This window comes from Phacochoerus africanus, chromosome 15 (genome assembly GCF_016906955.1).
Source record: "Phacochoerus africanus isolate WHEZ1 chromosome 15, ROS_Pafr_v1, whole genome shotgun sequence".
NCBI classification, from domain to species: Eukaryota; Metazoa; Chordata; class Mammalia; order Artiodactyla; family Suidae; genus Phacochoerus; species Phacochoerus africanus.
This window is the reverse complement of record NC_062558.1, coordinates 33,230,355-33,249,041: the sequence shown is the minus strand read 5'-3', so window position 1 is coordinate 33,249,041 and position 18,687 is coordinate 33,230,355. Positions and strand designations below refer to the sequence as shown.

The 18,687-nt window shown below is 41.9% G+C and overlaps 1 protein-coding gene across 8 annotated transcripts in view; it reads right to left on the bottom strand.

Annotated features, from left to right (window-relative positions):
- CIT (citron rho-interacting serine/threonine kinase) overlaps positions 1–18,687 on the bottom strand; it is a 178,851-nt gene that overhangs the window by 48,531 nt on the left and 111,633 nt on the right. For all 8 annotated transcript variants that reach the window (XM_047760368.1, XM_047760361.1, XM_047760362.1 and 5 more), the window contains 2 exons: positions 17,769–17,943; positions 13,861–14,058 (listed from right to left, as the gene is read on the bottom strand). In XM_047760368.1, the coding sequence (XP_047616324.1) occupies positions 13,861–14,058; positions 17,769–17,943 (373 nt within the window). The remainder of the gene's footprint in view (positions 1–13,860; positions 14,059–17,768; positions 17,944–18,687) is intronic.

Sequence of the window (18,687 nt, the reverse complement as noted above, 5' to 3'; positions counted from 1 at the left end):
TCTGCAAAAATTTTAAGGCAAGAAAGGGTTTGATGCATTTGGGGAATAAAAAAAGGACCTGAGTGGCATCTGCAAAAATTTTAAGGCAAGAAAGGGTTTGATGCATTTGGGGAACAAAAAAAGGACCTGAGTGGCTAGAACAGATTTTGACACTTCGAGGTGTGACTCAAGAGTGAGGATGACAAGTAGGATTTCTTTGTTTTGTTTTGTTTGTTTGTTTGCTTTTTAAGCAGCACCTGTGGCATATGGAGGTTCCCAGGCTAGGGGTTAAATTGGAGCTGTATCTGCCAGCCTACACCACAGCCAGAGCAATGTCAGATCAGAGCCATGTCTACAACCTACACCACAGCTAGTGACAACACTGGATCTTTAACCCACTGAATGAGGCCATGAATCGAACCCACATCCTCATGGATACTAGTCAGGTTCGTAACCTGCTGAGCCATAATGGGAATTCCCTCTTTGGTTTGTTTTGTCCAAAGAAATTGAATAAACAGGACGGATTAGAAAACATCAGAATGTACCTTAGATAGTAAAGGCAAGCACTGTTGTTGGAAACTCGTCTCAGATGCATAATTGAACAAGTTTAAGTTGCTATCACTTGAAAGACTTAGCACAATTTTTAAACATTAAGAATAAAGGGGAGTTCCCGTCGTGGCGCAGTGGTTAACGAATCCGACTAGGAACCATGAGGTTGCGGGTTCGGTCCCTGCCCTTGCTCAGTGGGTTAATGATCTGGCGTTGCCGTGAGCTGTGGTGTAGGTTGCAGATGCGGCTCGGATCCCGCGTTGCTGTGGCTCTGGCGTAGGCCGGTGGCTACAGCTCCGATTTGACCCCTAGCCTGGGAACCTCCATATGCCGTGGGAGCGGCCCAAGAAATAGCAACAACAACAACAACAACAAAAGACAAAAAAAAAAAAAAAGAATAAAGGTACTGCTGATGACACAATGACATGTTTATGTCTATTTGATTCTGAAGTCATACGTAGGCTTTAAGATGCATCCTGATTAGCTACCCTAAAAATCAATAATAGGGAGACTGGGACAAGGTGGCAGAATAGAAGGGCTTAAGCTCACCTTCTCTCATGAAAACACCAAAATTACAACTAACTGTTGAACAACCATCAACAAAATAGACTAGAAACTATCAAAAAAAGATATCCTACACCCAAGGGTTAAGAAGAAGCCACATCCAGATGGTAGGAGGGGTGCTTTCACAATATTGACAGTAAAGGTGATCCAAGATCTTAGGAAAAAAACTGGAGGCAAAGATTGTTAAGTTACAAGAAATGTTATACAAAGAAATAGAGAAAATTTAAAGGCTAAACAAGCAGAGATTCGGAATACAATAACCAAGATAAAAAATTCACTTGAAGGAACCTAGCAGATTACAGGAGACAGAAACTGGAAGACAAACTGGTGGAAATCAGTGATGTGGAAGAGAGTAAAGAAAAAAGAATGAAAAGAAATAATGACAGTCTAAGAAACTTCTGGGACAACTTAAAATGCACCAACATTCACATTATAGGGGTGCCAGAAGGAAAAGAGGGAAAGGGCTAGAGAAAATATATGAAGAGCTAATAGCAGAAAACTTTCATAACATGGGGAAGGAATTACTCACTTAAATCCAGGAAGCACAACAAATACCATATAAAATAAACTCAAGGAGGAACACTGTGAGACACATATTAATCAAACTGACCAAAATTAAGGACAAAGAGAAAATACTAAAAGTAGCTAGGGAAAAGCAACAAATAACATACAAGGGAACCCCAAAAAGGTTATCAGCTGATCTTTCAGCAGAAACTCTGCAGCCCAGAAGGGAGTGGCATGATTAAAGTAATGAAAGGAAAAAACCACCAACCAAAAATACCCTAACCAGCAAGACACTCATTCAGATTTGAAAGAGAAATCAAAGCTTTATAGACAAGCCCAAAGCTTAGAGAATTCAGCACCACAAAGCCAGTTTTACAACAAATGCTAAAGGAAGTTCTCTAGGTGGAAAAGAAAAGGCCACAACTAGGAAAAAGAAAATGACATATGAGAAGGCTCACTGGTAAAGGCAAACATACAGTAAATAAAGGAAATCAAACATAAACAAATACAATCTGAAACCAGCAATCGTGAGAAGAGGAGGGTACAAATGCAGAATGCTGGAAATGCATTTGCAAGTAAGAGATCAGCAACTTAAAACAATCCTGTATATATATACAGACTCCTACAACAAAACTTCATGGTAACTACAAACCAAAATAGATACACACACAAATAATAAAAAGCAATCCTAAAACAACTCTAAAGACAGTCATCAAACACAGGAGAAGAGAACAAGAGAAGGGAAGAAAAAAGACCAATAAAAACAAATCCAAAACAATTAATAAATGGCAGTAAGAACAAACATATTAACAATAACCTTAAATGTAAATGGAATAAATGCTCCAACCAAAAGACATAGACTGGATGGATGGATACCAAAAAAGACTCATATACATGTTGTCTATAAGAGACCTCCTTCAGTTCTAGAGACACATACAAAGTGAGAGGATGAAAGAAGATATTCCATGCAAACAGAAATAAAAAGAAAGCTGGAGTAGCAACACTCATATCAGACAAAATAGACTTTAAAACAAAGAATGTTACAAGAGACAAAGAAGGACATTACATAATAATCAAAGGATCAATCCAAGAAGAAGATTTAAAAACTGTAAATATACATGCACACCTCAGTATATAAAGCAACTGCTAACAGTCTTAAAAGGAGAATTGACAATAACACAGTAATGGTGGAGGACTTCAATATCCCACTTACAGCAATGTACAGGTCATCCAGACAGAAAATGAACCAAGAGTCAAGCCTGAAATGATGCATCAGACCAGATGGACTTAATAGATATTACAGAATATTCCATCCAAAAGCAGCGGAATACTCATTCTTCTCAAGGGCGCAAGAAACATTCTCTAGAATAGATCACATTCTGGGCCACAAATCAAGACTTTGTAAATTTAAGAAAACTGAAATCTTATCAAACATCTTGTCCAACCACAAGCCTGTAAGATTAGAAATCAATGACAAGAAAAAACTGCAAAAAACACAACACATGGAGACTAATCAACATGCTACTAAACAACCAATGGATCACTGAAGAAATTAAAGAGGAAATTAAAAAATACTTAAAGACAAATGCTAACCAGCACACAATGATCCAAAACCTATCAGATGCAGCAAAAGCAGTTCTAAGAGGGAAATTTATAGCAATACAAGCCTACCTGAAGAGACAAGAAAAATCTCAAATAAACAATCTAATCTTACACCTAAAGCAACTAGAGAAAAAAGAGGAAAAAAAAGTTAATAGAAGGAAAGAAATCGTAAAGATCAGAGCAGAAATAAATAGCAATATAAACAAAGAAAACAATAGAAAAGATCAATGAAACTAAAAGCTGGTTCTTTGAAAAGATCAGCAAATTGATAAACCCTTAGCCAGACTCATCAAGACAAAAAGAGAGAGGACTCAAATCAATAAAATTAGAAATGAAAAAGAGGTTATAAAGGACATCATAGATATGCAAGGGATAAGAGACTACTTCAAGCAACTATATGCCAAGAAAATGATAACCTAGAAGAAATGGACAAATTCTTAGACAGGTACAATCTTCCAAGACTTAACCAGGAAGAAATAGAAAAGATGAATGGACCAATCACAAGTACTGAAATTGAATCTGTGACTTAAAAACTTCCAACAAACAGAAGTCCAGGCTTTGCAGGCAAACTCTACCAAACATTCAGAGAAAAGTCAACTCCTATGCTTCTGAAACTCTTCTAAAAAACTCCCAATCTCCCTCCATGAAACCACCATCACCCTGACACCAAAACCAGACAAAGATATCACCAAAAAGAAAGAAAGAAAGAAAATTACAGCCCATATCACTGACGAACATAGACACAAAAATCCTCAATGAAATCCTAGCAAACTTTTAATAAAGGATCATACATCATGATCAAGTGGGATTTATCCCAGGGATGCAAGGATTCTTCAATATATGCACATCAACCAGTGGGATACATCACATTCACAAATTACAGAATAAAAACCACATGATCATATCAATTGATGCAGAAAAAGCTTTTGACAAAATCCAACACCTATTTCTGATTAAAAAAACAAACAAACAAACAAACAAAACCTCCAGAAAGTGGGCATAGAGGGAAACTACATCAACATAATAAAGGTCATATGTGACAAACCCAAGCTAAAATTATTCTCAGTGTTGAAAGCTGAAAGAATTCACAGTAAGATCAGGAACAAGACAAGGATGTCCACTTTTGCCACTTTAATTCAACACGGTTTGGAAGTCCTAGCCACAGAAATCAGAGAAGAAAAAGAAATAAAAGGAATCCAAATTGGAATGGAAGAATTAAAACTATCACGGTTTGCAGATGACATGATACTATACATAGAAAATTCTGCAGATGCTACCAGAAAACTGTTAGATCATCAGAGGAATTGGTAGAGCTACAGAATATAAAATTAATACACAGAAATCTATTTCATTTCTATATACTAACAATGAAAGATCAATAAGAAATTAGGAAGATATTAGAGTTCCCACTGTGGCTCAGTGGTTAGCAAATCCGACTAGGAACCATGAGGTGGAGGGATCAATCCCTGGCCTTGCTCAGTGGGTTAAGGATCTGGCATTGCCGTGAGCTGTGATATAGGTCACAGACGCGGCTCAGATCCCGCATTGCTGTGGCTCTGGCGTAGGCCGGCAGCTACAGCTCTGATTAGACCCCTAGCCTGGGAACCTCCATATGCCGTGGGAGTGGCTCAAGAAATGGAAAAAAAGACAAAAAAAGAAAAAAGAAAAAAGAAAAAAAGAAATTAGGGATACAATACTATTTACCATCACATCAAAAGGAATAAAACACCTAGGAATACACTTACCTAGAAAGAAACAAACAAAACCTGTACTCTGAAAACTATAAAACTCAATATTGTCAAAATGACTGTACTACCCGAGGCAATCTACAGATTCAATACAATCCCTGTCAAATTACCAATAGCATTTTTTCACAGAGCTAGAATACAAAATTTTAAAATTTGTATGGAAACAAAAGACCCGAATAGTCAAAGCAATCCTGAGAAAGAAAAATGGAGCTTCAGGAATCAGGTTCCCTGACTTCAGACTAGACTACAAAGCTAACGTCATCAAAACAGTATGGTACTGGCACACAAAAACAGAAATACAGACCAATGGAACAGGACAGAAAGCCCAGAAAGAAACCCATGCACCTATGTTCAACTAATCTATGACAAAGGAGGCAAGAATATACAATGGAGAAAAGACAGTCTCTTCAATAGGTGGTGCTGGGAAAACTGGACAAGTACATGCAAAAGAATGAAATTAGAACATTCTGTAAAACCATACACAAAAATAAACTCAAAATGGATTAAAGACCTAAATGTAAGACCAGATACTATGAAACTCTTAGAGGAAAACACAGGCAGAACAGTCGCTGACATAAACTGAAGCAATATCTTCTCAGATCTACCTCCTAAAGAAAATAAAAACAAATATAAAGAAATAGAACCTAATTAAACTTAAAAGTTTTTGCACAGCAAAAGAAACCATAAACAAAACAAAAAGACAACACATAGACCGGGAGAAAATATTATTTGCAAGTGAAGCAACTGACAAGGGATTAATCTCCAAAATATAGAAACACCTCCCAAAGCTCAATACCAAAAAAATAAGCAACCCAATCAAAAAATGGGCAGAAGGTCTAAACAGACATTTCTTGAAAGGAGACAAACAGATGGCCAAAAAAACACATAAAGCACATGAAAAGATGCTCAACATCACTAATAATTAGAAAAATGCATATCAAAACTACTATGACAAACCACCTTATACCAGTCAGAACAGCCATCATCAAAAAGTCTACAAACAATAAATGCTGAAGAAGGTGCAGAGAAAAGAGAATCCTCTTTCAATGTTGGTGGGAATCTAAATTGGTGTAACCACTATGGAAAACAGTATGGCAGTTCCTCAAAAATCTAAACACAGAACTACTATATGATCCAGCAATCCCACTCCCCTGGGCATCTATCTGGAGAAAACCATAATTTGAAAAGATACATGCACCCCAATGTTTACTGCAGCAATTTAAAACAGACAAAACATGGAAGCATATGCATGGAAGTATATATATACAATGGAATATTAGCCATAAAAAAGAATGAAATAATGCCATTTAGAGCAACATAGATGGACCTAGAAATTATCGTACTAAGTGAAGTTAGATAATGAAAGACAAATATCACATGGTATCACTTATATGTGGAATATTTAAAAGGGATACAAATGAATTTATTTGCACAACAGAAACAAACTCACAGACTTTAAGAAACTTACAGTTACCAAAGGGAACAGGTTGTGGGGGAGGGCAGAATGGACTTGGGGTTTGGGATTGGCACATGCGCATTGGAATGACTGGCCAACAGGAACCTGCTGTACAGCACAGAGAACTCTACCCAATATTCTGTGATAATCTATTTGGGAAAAGAATCTAAAAGAGAATGTGTATATATGTATACCAGTCAGAATGGCCATCATCAAAAAGTCTACAAACAATAAATGCTGAAGAGGGTGCAGAGAAAAGGGAATCCTCTTTCACTATTGGTGGGAATCTAAATTGGTGCAACCACTATGGAAAACAGTATGGAGGTTCCTCAAAAATCTAAACACACACCAAGTACCATATGATCTAGCAATCCCACTCCTGGGCATCTATCCTGAATCACCTTTTTATACAGCAGAAATTATCACTCTCTTGTAAATCAACTATACTTCAATGAAACTTTTTTTTTTTTAACTTTTTAGGGCCACACGAGGCATATGGAAGTTCCCAGGCTAGGGGTCAAATCGGAGCTTCTGCTGCTGGCCTATGCCACAGCCACAGCACTATAGGATCCTTAACCCACTGAGTGGGACTGGTGATAGACCCTGAATCTTCATGAATACTAGTCTCATTCTTAACCCATTGCTCCACAACAGTAACTCCCAATAATAAAAGATTTTTTAATGAAAAAAAAAAAGAAAAAAACTCAATGAAATACAGTATAAATGTTCCCTTTCATTAGACTGCAAGGTAAAATGTATTCTTTTGTGGGTTGTTGCCACATGAATTTTGAACACCACTGGCTAAAGCACAGCCAAAGGGGGAAAATGATGATGCCCAGGATGATGGTAAAGTGTCAGACCTGGAACAAGAAACTTGATGGCCCAGAAAAGAGTTTGGGTATCATTCAAAAATGCAATTAACTGAAAGCCAAAAGAGACTTTAAGATGCAGAGTGACATGATCTGGGTGTCATTTTGTGGATGCTGTAGGAAAAATAGATCAAAACAGGACAAATGTAGAAGGACATTAGAAGGACATGAGAAAACCACTGAGGAGGTTGTTGCTGTCCTTCAAGGAAGAGAGGATAGTGGCTTGTAGTAGGATGATGTTAAATGATGGAAGTGGATCAAGGTGGGATCTCTTTTGGAAGCAAAGTACTAAGACCTGATGATGGACAGGGGGGCTGAGAAACAGGATAAAATAGAAAAAAGTCAAAGAGAAAAGAAGGATGCATTAACGGACTTTTGATTTGAGAGAAAGTGGATTACAGCACCATTTGCTTAGCTATGAAAGCTCAAAGAAGAATGCAGTTTGGGGCAGAGGAAAGTGTCCTCTTTAAAAAAAAAATTATACATGGATATTAGTCTCCAACAAAGGGCTATATGACAAGTTAAAAAACTCAGCACCTAATTTAGCTGTGATGTATTCTATAACATGTCTATTTTGCCATAAATTAATAGTATAAGTTTATAACAGCAGATTAGACACTGCAGGACAAAAAAAATGATTACAGAACTTGAAGTCATAGCAACAGATACTATTCAAAATGAAATAAAGGAAAAAAAAGACTTAAAAAATGAACAGAGCATCAGTGGACCATGAGATAACTCAGAGGAGCCTGATATCATGTAATCAGAATCTCTGAAGGGGGGTAAGATTGAGAGAGGAAAAAACATTTGAAGAAATAATGACGACAAATTCTCCAAAGTCAATGAAAAAATAAATCCATAGATAACATAAAGTTCAATAAGCCCTAAGCATAGGAAACATGAAGGAAATTAAGCTAAATCACATCATAATCAAAGTGCTTGAAAACAATAATAAAGAGAAAAAGCTTAAAACCCAGCCAGAGAAAAAGACAAATTACATACAGAGAAAACAAAGAAAAGATTTCTCACTGGGGCATTTAGGGGAGAATAAGCTAGAAGACAATGGAGCATCATCTTTCCAGTACTAAAAGGAAAACAAAAACAAAAACTTGTCAACCTAGAATTCTTTACCCAGCAGAAATATCTTTCAAAAATAAAGGTGAAATAAAGACCTTTTTCAGACACACAAAAGCTGAAGGAATTTGCCACCTGCACACCTGTACTATAAGTAATATTAAAACAAGTCTTCACTGAATCACTTTGCTGTACAGCAGAAATTGGCAGAACACTATAAATCAAGTATACTTTAATAATAACAAAAAAGAAGTCTTTCAGATAGAAGAAAATGACAGCCAGAGACTTAAATCTACACAGAAGAATGAAGAGGACTGGAAAAAAATGGTAAAACAAAACAAAAATTGGTAACTGCATAGACTTACCAACAGGTTCATAAATCAAGAGCTCTCACTTAGAATCAACTTCTCAAACAATTAGCCCCTATTTTCACAGACTAATATAATTTTTCCCCAAACTCAATCTGCTTTTTGCCTAACAACAATATAAGAGATTTATTAATTTAATGGGGTGAGAATACTATTTATCCAAAGTTGGAACGTAGCTCTTTGCACTACTGGTGAACCTCATCTGTGAGCAATCTAGAGGAAGAATACAGAATTGTAATATACAAAGATAAAAAAACAAATAAGACAAGCTTTGGAGTCTATCAAGTAGTAATTAGGTACAGAAGCCACGGGGAATAAATATTTACACCTGTATTTATTGAGGACCCCAAAGGGCTTCGGTTTATGTGAATTATATCTATCTGTATTGACCACATTACAAATTAAAACATCTTTTCAAATATTTTATTTTTAAATGAAAGTATTGCAGAGTCCAATTATGGCACAGCAGGTTAAGGATACAGTGCTGTTATTGCAGCAGTTCCTGGTGGCTGCTGTAGCTCAGGTTTGATCCCTGGCCCAGAAACTTCTACATGCTGCAGATGTGGCCAATCAATCAATCAATGCACTGCTTTTGCACAATCGGTACAAATGTTAACACAATGAAAAAGGCCACATGACAGCTAAGTATTATTATGAAAATAATCTTGGGGACCCCCATGGAGCCAGAGACCCCAACCTGAGAATCACTGACCTAGGGACTGGGTGGCAAGAGGCAGAATGGACAGACTGCAGCCCAGAAACCAGAGAGGTGTGCTCTTTTGGGGGTACTTGTCTTCTTTAATTTTAAGGAAAGTTGTAAGAGGAGAAGAAAAGAGAATTATTGCACACCCTTAATAAGAGAAAATACCTGGAGCGCTAAGAAGAGGAAACCAGTATTTGCGTGTCTGACCCCCTTCTGGGATTCTAGGACACAGGCTTCTGCACATGCATCCCTTTCCCCTGGAAGGCAGGTACCAAGCAGACTTCACCTGAGGGGACCCAGTTTCACATCTTGCCTATCACGCCAGCGGCTTACTAATTAAATACGACAATTGATGTTTCTATAAAAGAAAAAAAGGAGAGTGTGTGTGCTTGTCCGCAAGCGCACATGCACATTTACTGATGAGTTTATTAACAAATCAAAGAGGATCCCATCATTTTTGCTATGCTGGGAGACTCCCTTTCATGAGTCTCTGGCTTCTGACTCTTGATTCTTCAGCTTTAGTCATTTAACCACATGGGTAAAAGAACATAAGGGTAGGAACACACATGTTCGTGGGGCCATGCCTCTACCTGATGGCCCCATTCAGAGTAATGCTCCCATCCTACCACACATCTATGTGCAGTCAAGTGTGCAAGTTCAGATCTTCTTCCTGAGATGATGGGATTGTGTGGAGCCTTAAATTTCAAGTCCAGGGGGAAAATTCTCTCTTCCGCCAACAAGCCCTGAAGCCTTTTAAAGCATGGCTTTTTGTTTAAATTTGACTCTCCAATAGTTCTCCACCTTGATTCAATCTCAGCTTTCAATGGCCAGTGAATTTCAATGCAAATGCAATCCACAGGATGGGTAAATGGAGCATGGAAAATAAAGAAAGTCCAGCTAGGTGGTGGCCAGAGGTGGCCTCTCCCACACTCCTTCAATGGAGAGACTCCATTAAACTGCGCGGCTTCTGGTTTGGCCCAGGGGCAGAAGCCAAACAGGATAATTGCTCCCTTCCCAGGTGAGAAAATGGCCTCTTAGAACTAAAGCAGTAATAATGGAGCTCCCTGGGGGCTCAGCAGATTAAGGCTCCAGCATTAATGTGTGGCCTAGGTTCAATCCCAGGCTCAGGAATTTCCACAGGCCATGGATGGGGCCACAATAAATAAAGCAGTAATAGCCCATAGCCCATGTGACTACTGCCTTTTATTGTTAAAAACAGCCTGCTGTGAAGCACACAAACCTCCTCGGAAATCATTTTAGATCCAGCTGAATGAATTTGATTGATGCTTAAATTGTTCTGAACTTGGGCCAGAACAATGAGAGAGGGAGGGTCAGAGTCCTGCATCTGTGACAATTTTCTCCCCCCCGACCCCACCCTGTTCTGTCTCTCAGAAAACACATCCTTCAGAACAAATTCAACAAAGCCATTCAGGCAACAGCCACCTGTGGTCCATCACCAAGATTATGGGACATAATCAAGAGGAGGGGAGAGAAAAAACCCACAGTTTTCAAACTGAGCTGAAGCACATGATTCGGGGTTTGGAATCCTGCATGATGGACTTACAAACAGTTGGGTTTTTAAATTTTTATTTATTTATTTTTATGGCCACACCTGGGGCACATGGAAGTTCCTGGGCCAGGGATCGAATCCAAGCAGCAACTGCAACCTTTGCCAAAGCTGTGGCAATGCCAGATCCTTTAACCCACTGCCCCAGGCCTGGGATAGAACCCAAGCCTCTGTAGCAGACCACGCCACCGCCGTGGGATTCTTAACCCACCGCACCACAGCAAGAATGCCACAGTTGTTTGACCAGGGGTACTTTTCTACCACCATTATAAACAAGCTCGATATCCCAAGGAATCTTCATCTCTGAGAGTGTAGAGGCCTAGTTTCAAGACCTAGAGAGATTTGTTTCTTTCTTTTTTTAAGAAGATGCTCAGAGGCAGTGATCTCATCCGACTAAATTAAGTCGTGACTTGCTGCTGAGCAGGCGGCCAGCAGCCATTAGGTACATCACATTCCCACCAGCAGCAAGACAGCACTTAAAGACTCATTTCCTCACAGATAAACAGCAGTAACACACGCTCTATTGTATACCTTCCTCCTTCCAAACGGGCACGATCTCGGCCACCACCTCCCTCCCTCCCAATTCCAGCAGAGCAGAGAGAATACCACGTCCTTCCCCTCCACTCCAAAGTACAAAGATTTGAGCAATTACAGGCCAAGCCCCTGGGGGAAGAAAAGCTAAAGACACAGCACTAGGCGCCTGGTGAGGGCTCATTAAGTATGGATTAAGTGACTGACGTTTCCTTTCCTCCAGAGCTGGGGTGGTTGGGGGGTGGGGATGTTAACAGACAATGCATTAAATATAATAAGTGGCTGGATTGTGGGTGTCTTCTAGCAGCTAAGAAATGCTGTCTGGCCAGCTTTCTCCCCATCCACCCAACTCCAGAAAGCCTATGAGCTTTCTTGGCTTGTACTCTCACATATTCATCTTATTCCTACTCCATTTTCTTCTGCTATGGCTTCTTTTAACTTGCTCTTTTATCCTGTTACATTGTTATGTATTTTTCCAAACTGTTTCCAAGCGATTTTGAAACAAGGCAGAATATAAACAAAGACTTAACGTAACTATTTTTTTTCCATGCCAACTATTGTGGGCACGTGGCATCCTTTAATGAGCGTTTTCATAGAGAAAACAACGGAAACTAAGGTTGCAATCTATATCCGAACTTGGCATAAGTCCTGGAAAATCTAGGATGTGCAAGCATCGTCTTCATAGGATGCTGTATCCCCAGCATCCTGGAAGCCCCTGCATCCTGGACTGGTCCAGAAGGACCCTGGCATTCTCAAATCATGTTCCCAATTTGGTCCCCAAACCCAACAATGAGAAATAACCTCTAAGAAAGAAATTAGTCTGAAAAAATATATACACATATGTATACATAGATACATATACACACACACACACGTGCACACGCATCACCTTTAAACAGGGTGAGCCATAAGAACAAACGTGCATGATCATCTGCAGAAGTAACCCTATTCTAAGAGATGTTCAGTGTTTAGAGATATTGACTGATGGAGATGGGGACAACATCCAAAGTGAATCAGAATAAATGCGGTACCCACTTAGGTACCTTATTCGAAGAGGCTCTGAACCCAATCAGCTGCATTGTGCCCTGCCCACAGAAGAGGGTACCTTGACCAGCAGGCCTGAGTGTGCCCATCCGCTTGGCAGGTACGGTATGTTACCATTAGAATGTACCCAATTGGTTTATACTGGCCATTAAACTCATTCAGCTTTCTATCCCTAGAGTCCAGGCCACAGCACAGCCTTCCAAGAGAAATGGGATTTCTAAGTAGTCTTCTCTGAAGGGGAAGAAATGTCAAGATTAGCCACCCAGAGTATCCTGGTCTACCTGGAGGTTTCATTTCCTAGTGGAAAGCCAGTACACTGGCATTTTATTTGTAAAATCCATGTAGTTCTGTTAGCCTGGGTCAGTCCCCATGAGAAGATTCGATTGTGGGAAACTGCCAAACAAATTCACCTGTTTAGACTTGCAGAAAGAACTAAGGTCTCAACCCAGGGGACACCCACCACCAACGATCTACCTTTGGAGAACACTCTTTCACTTGAGTAAACCAGTCTCTCTCAAGCTAGACTCCCTTTAGAGAAACTAGCTCTCATTCAACTAGCACTTGCACCCAGAACCTACCAAATATATACACAAGACCTGAAACAGAGTCTATTGCTACATTAAAAAAAAAAAAAAAAAAGTAGTTCAAAAAAAAAAAAAAAAAAGGAGGAGTTCCCGTTGTGGTGAAGCAGAAACAAATCCAACTAGGAACCATGAGGTTGCGGGTTCAATCCCTAGCCTCGCTCAGTGGGGTGAGGATCCAATGTGCCGTGAGCTGTGGTGTAGGTCACAGACTCGGCTTGGATCTGGCGCTGCTGTGGCTGTGGCATAGGTCGGCAGCTGTAGCTCAGATTCGACCCCTAGCCTGGGAACCTCTATATGCCACAGGTGTGGCCCTAAAAAAAGACAAAAGACAGAAGAAAAAAAAAAGGAGCACAAATGAACTTAACCAAAACAAAAATATGGCAGAAAGATTACTGTAAGATATAAGATTATAATTTTTTTTAAAATCGTCATTGAAAACTAAAATAGAAGACCCAGGTAAATGGACTTCAGTTAAGCTGAAATTTACAATATAATGATGATTATTTTAAAAAGAAGGAGACACTATAAATAAAGGAGGAACTTTTCAAGATCCTTACAAACACTCAGCTATTACCCGGGTGATCTAGTTTACTAATTCCAGTGAAGCAGTGGCCTGCATAAGCCACCTGTCTGCCCATTAAGCATCTCTATGGCTGGTTTTTTTCCTCTGGGCATTTCTGGGAGTGAGCAGATGCCCTCAGGTCCACACTTATCCTACCGTGAGCGCCTGGATCTCTTCTTCTGCTTCCGCTGTTGTCTCTTCCAGCTCTGTCTTTGCCTGGCGTAGCTGGCTCTCCAGGGCTGCCCGGGCTGCCTGTAGGGCTGTCAGCTGGGACTCACGTTCTTGCAGGGAGAGCTGCAGCTCTGTGAGCTGGCGCTTGAGCTCCAGCTTCTGCTCTTCATGCTCCAGACTGACCTGAGGAAGAGAGAGAGAGAGATGCCTGAAGACCTTAACTAAAGAGAAAGCCCTGCAACCTGTGTCTTTTTTGTTTTTTTCCTTTTTATAGCCATACCTGTGGCATACAGAAGTTCTCAGGCTAGGGGTCAAATTGGAGCTGCAGCTGAGGCCTATGCCACAGCCACGGCAACTGGGCTCCAAGCTGCATCTGCAAGCCACACCACAACTTGTGGCAACACCAGATCCTTATCCCACTGAGTGAGGCCAGGGATCGAACCCAAATCCTCATGGATACCAGTCAGGTTCTTAACTTGCTGAGCCACAACAGGAACTCCCTCAATCTGTCTCTTAAATTTGGTCTTGGAATCAACTTCTCAGTGCTCAGCTGAGAAGGCAAAGACTGCAGTAAAATAGCTCTGGCTTCTACAAATTTCAAAAATCAACAGGAGTGAGAACATGTAAGCATATATATGATGTATATTCAAACCATACCTTCCTTTCGTATATTCAAATGCTTGGGAAAGCGTGGAAGAAAAACCACACAGCAAGAATCCCCTATGAAAACTATGACGATTATTCTTATTAAAAGAACATGTAAAAGTAAACAGATAAATAATGTATTCGTAACCAGGAAACTTTTACAGTGGGAACACAAATGGAACAAGACACTGAATTCTACTTATTCTAAAAGTCTTGCTCTGACTTGTTCTCATTAGATAACCTGAATTAATGTCACATTGTGAACGAAGTATTCTTCCCTCCGTCAGCCCATCAATCCATCTATCTACTCAACATTTTCATCCATTCAAGAGAAATTTACTTGGCAAATTCTGTGTGAAAAGAAACACGGAGACAAAAGAGAGTCTCTGCCTTCAAGGTGGGGAGAAAAATAACAACCGACCATCACATTGTGGTCAAGTGCAATGGCCAGGATGTACAGGGACAAAGTGGGAACACAGCAGAGGTCGAGGGGGTCACTGTGGATTTGTGTAGTGAAGAATCCAGGTACCAAACAAGCAGATAAAGAGGGGAAAGAAAACCCCAAGCAGAGGAAGCCAGATGCCCAAGGTGTGGAGATGTGGGAGATAGTGCCATACCTGCCAATAGGGCCAACACTGACAAGCTGTCCTGGGGACCAGACCCTGTGTCAGATGCAGGGATACCAACCAAGCAAGGAAGAGATGCTCGCTGCCCTTGGAACGCTGTCCACAGGGAAAGCCAAGGGATATGAGCTAAACACGAAAGGCCACAAGGGCCAAAGATGATATCTGTCCAGCTACAGGGGGTCAGAGTAGGCTCCCTGGCAAAGGCGACACCCAAGTCCCAAAGGCCACAGGCATGAAGATGACAAAGACTTACAAGAGATTTAGCCTAGAGAAACACCAGACTGTAGTGGTTACTCCAAGTGGGGTGGGAAACAGAGGACAGAGAGGAGTCCTGTGTTTCTGGGCAAGTGAGTTTCACAGAGAGACCACTGGCCACGACCAGGAGCAGGAGGGGCAGGGCCAGTCTGAGGGGAAGAATAAGCAGTTCAGTGTGGACATGCTGAACTGGAGCTGCAAGGGCAACAGCCAAGCGGGGATGTCTAACGCCTCCGGGGACCACAGGTCAGGAACTCAAGGCACAGGTCAGGGCTGGAATTCAAGGGACAGGTCGAGGACTCAAGGGACAGTCCTAGGCAGCTGAGGCCAAGGCTGTGATCTCTCCCTAGTGAGGATGAAGATAGTGACGAGGGCTGTGACAGTGGTGACGGTGACGATGTGACAGCAGCAGATAGAACACTCACATACAGCATGCCAGGCCCTGTTCTCACTCATTTCATTTTCCCAGCAACCCAACAAGGATGGTACGACTGTGACCTCCACCTTACAGACAAGCCATTCGGGAACTATGTGGATATCACTGAGCTACAAAGTGACAGGGCTTACTACTTATTAAGCTGTACACCTGAAACTAACACAACATTGTAAATTAAGCGTCTTATTAAAACGCCAGCAGTCAGAGCAGGCTGTGACTCTGCCAGCAGGCTTTGACAATGCCCAGTGCCACTTGGCAAAATCGTGAGAGGCCAGTGGCATCACCATCACGTGTCAGGCGGAAGGTGGGGAGCAAGATGCCGTTCAACACAAGGAGAACCCAGGAGCCCACCCCGCACACTCTGCTAGAAGAGAGCTAACCCTGCACGTGGGGCGGGGTGGGGGCAGAGGGGAAGCCCAGGACGTTTGTGGGTGAATCAAACCAGAGGCTGAGGCCTCTCTCCTCAACCTCAATAGCAGCAGGTGGCAAAGAGAAGGCAGATCTGCCTGGTTGAATTTAAAGCCCTGGAACATGCATAGCCCTGAGCCTCTATGGTAGTAGCATCCTAAATTTTTCCCACCACCCCTGAGGGTTGGGGGAGCAGGGGGAGCTGGATATACTGACTGCAGAACAAAGCATCATGCTTTCCCTGGGGCAGATTAATGCCCAGATAAGCTCCAGCTGCAGCGCAGACGTGGTAAGAGAGACGTTTCTGCAAAGGCAAAGCAGAAGACAGCCAGCCAATGTTCCCACGCTCAAAGAAATCTGAGTTATTTACACTTGCACTCGCAAGGCTGACATTAGGGGAGGTGCTGTTAAACTTACCGACAAGTAAAAATATAGCCTGGATAATTAAAGTTCAACTGCCACCGAAGGCTTCCGGACAATCTAGAAACATTGGTCATCAAACTCCAGAAGTATAAGCATCACCCAGGGCACTTACTAAAAATAAAAATCCCTGCTCCTCACCTCCCCACCCCTACCCAACACCATTCAAAAAAGCTGAGGGGCTGGAGTTCCCATCGTGGTGCAGTGGTTAATGAATCCGACTAGGAACCATGAGGTTGTGAGTTCGGTCCCTGCCCTTGCTTAGTGGGTTAACAATCCGGCGTTGCCATGAGCTGTGGTGTAGGTCGCAGACATGGCTCAGATATGGCGTCGCTGTGGTTCTGGCGTAGGCCGGTGGCTACAGCTCTGATTGGACCCCGAGCCTGGGAACCTCCATGTGCTGCGGGAGCAGCCCAAGAAATGACAAAAAGACAAAAAAAAACAAAAAACTGAGGGTTATCAAGAACCTGCTGTATACCACTGGGAACCCTAGACAATATTCTATAGTAACCTACATGGGAAAAGAACCTGAAAAAGAATGCATATGTATATATGTATAACCGAGTCCCCTGGCTGTACACCTGAAACTAACACAAACATTGTAAAGCAACCATACTCCAATTAAAAAAAAACAAAAACAAACAAACAAACAAAAACTCTGAGGGAGGAAGTCGCCCAACAAACTGCATTTCAACACACAGGTCAGGTGGTCCTAACAGAAGGGTCCAAGCCCTGGCAACTCCAGTCCTTTGCAGAAGTGGCCTAATTTTAATGCTCCAGTACAAACTAAGCCAAACCTAAACATCAGAATTGCCAGGGTTTAGTCCTCAGACTGCTGTCTGCTTAATAGTCTTTGCCTGAAGAGAGACCACCGGCTCTTGGAAGAATCCATCACAAACATTTGAGCCCTGTGTCTCCACACCCAGCCCAGAAGTCTCACTTCCACCGACCACTGTCCTGAACTCTGGTCCAGCCTGCACTCTTCACCGCCACACACCACAGATCTTACGTGAGTACTGGTCTGTGTTTGACTCCCGGCTGGTTTGGGGTCCCAGGGTCTTCCAACAAATACCCTCGCGAGGTCACCCCCACCCCATGCTCACCTCCCTCAGCCGGGTCTCCAGCTCCAGCAGGCGGTTCTTGTCGCTGTGGTCCTGGTGGCTGATTTTTTCCAGCTGCTCCTCCAGCTTCCGGTTCTGGGCCTCCAACTTCCCAGCTTGCGTCTCCAGGTAAAACTTCTGTTGCCTGAGTTCTGAGATCATCTCTTCCTGGGCCTTCCTGGTGGGGGTGGTGGGAGGAGGCAAGCAAAATCACAGTCTCATTAGAAGTGAGCACACTCCCCACCCCCACCACAAAAGACAGGCAGAAACAGGACGAGAGGCGTGACTTAGGGAGTGAACCACACACATTCCCAGATTAGTGCTGTCCTGACCCAGCCTTGGGTGGGTGACCTCACTGCTCAAAGCCCCTCAACAATGGGATTAAGGATGGTCCAGGGGGATGCACAAGATACTGTCATTTCATTCCTTTGGCAGACCTTTTCATTTTTTACTGTATAGGAGACCAGAGTGGGGCCTCCTGAGAGTACAAGAGATGGGCCCTGGGGGAGAGAAGATGACGGGGAGGAAGAAAGCTTTTCCTTCTCCTTCTCTGTTGACTTTGCTCCGCTCTCCACCAGACAGCTCAGAAGTATCAACAACTGGAATGAATCAGACTGAAAAGCAGCCTACCCAGCTGGTTTAAACTAAGATGGGAAGAGTTCCTGTTGCGGCTGGGCAGGTTAAGAACCCAACGTAATCAATATGAGGATGCAGGTTCAAACCCTGACCTCACTCAGTGAGTTAAGGATCAAGCATTGCTGCAGCTGTGGCTTAGGTTGCAACTGCAGCTTGAATCTGATCCCTGGCCCGGGAACTCCATATGCCGCAAGGCAACTCCAAAAAAGGGAAAAAAATAAATAAATAAACTTAGATGGGAATGTTTAAGATGATCTCTGTAGGGGCACATTCAAGGGAAAAAAAT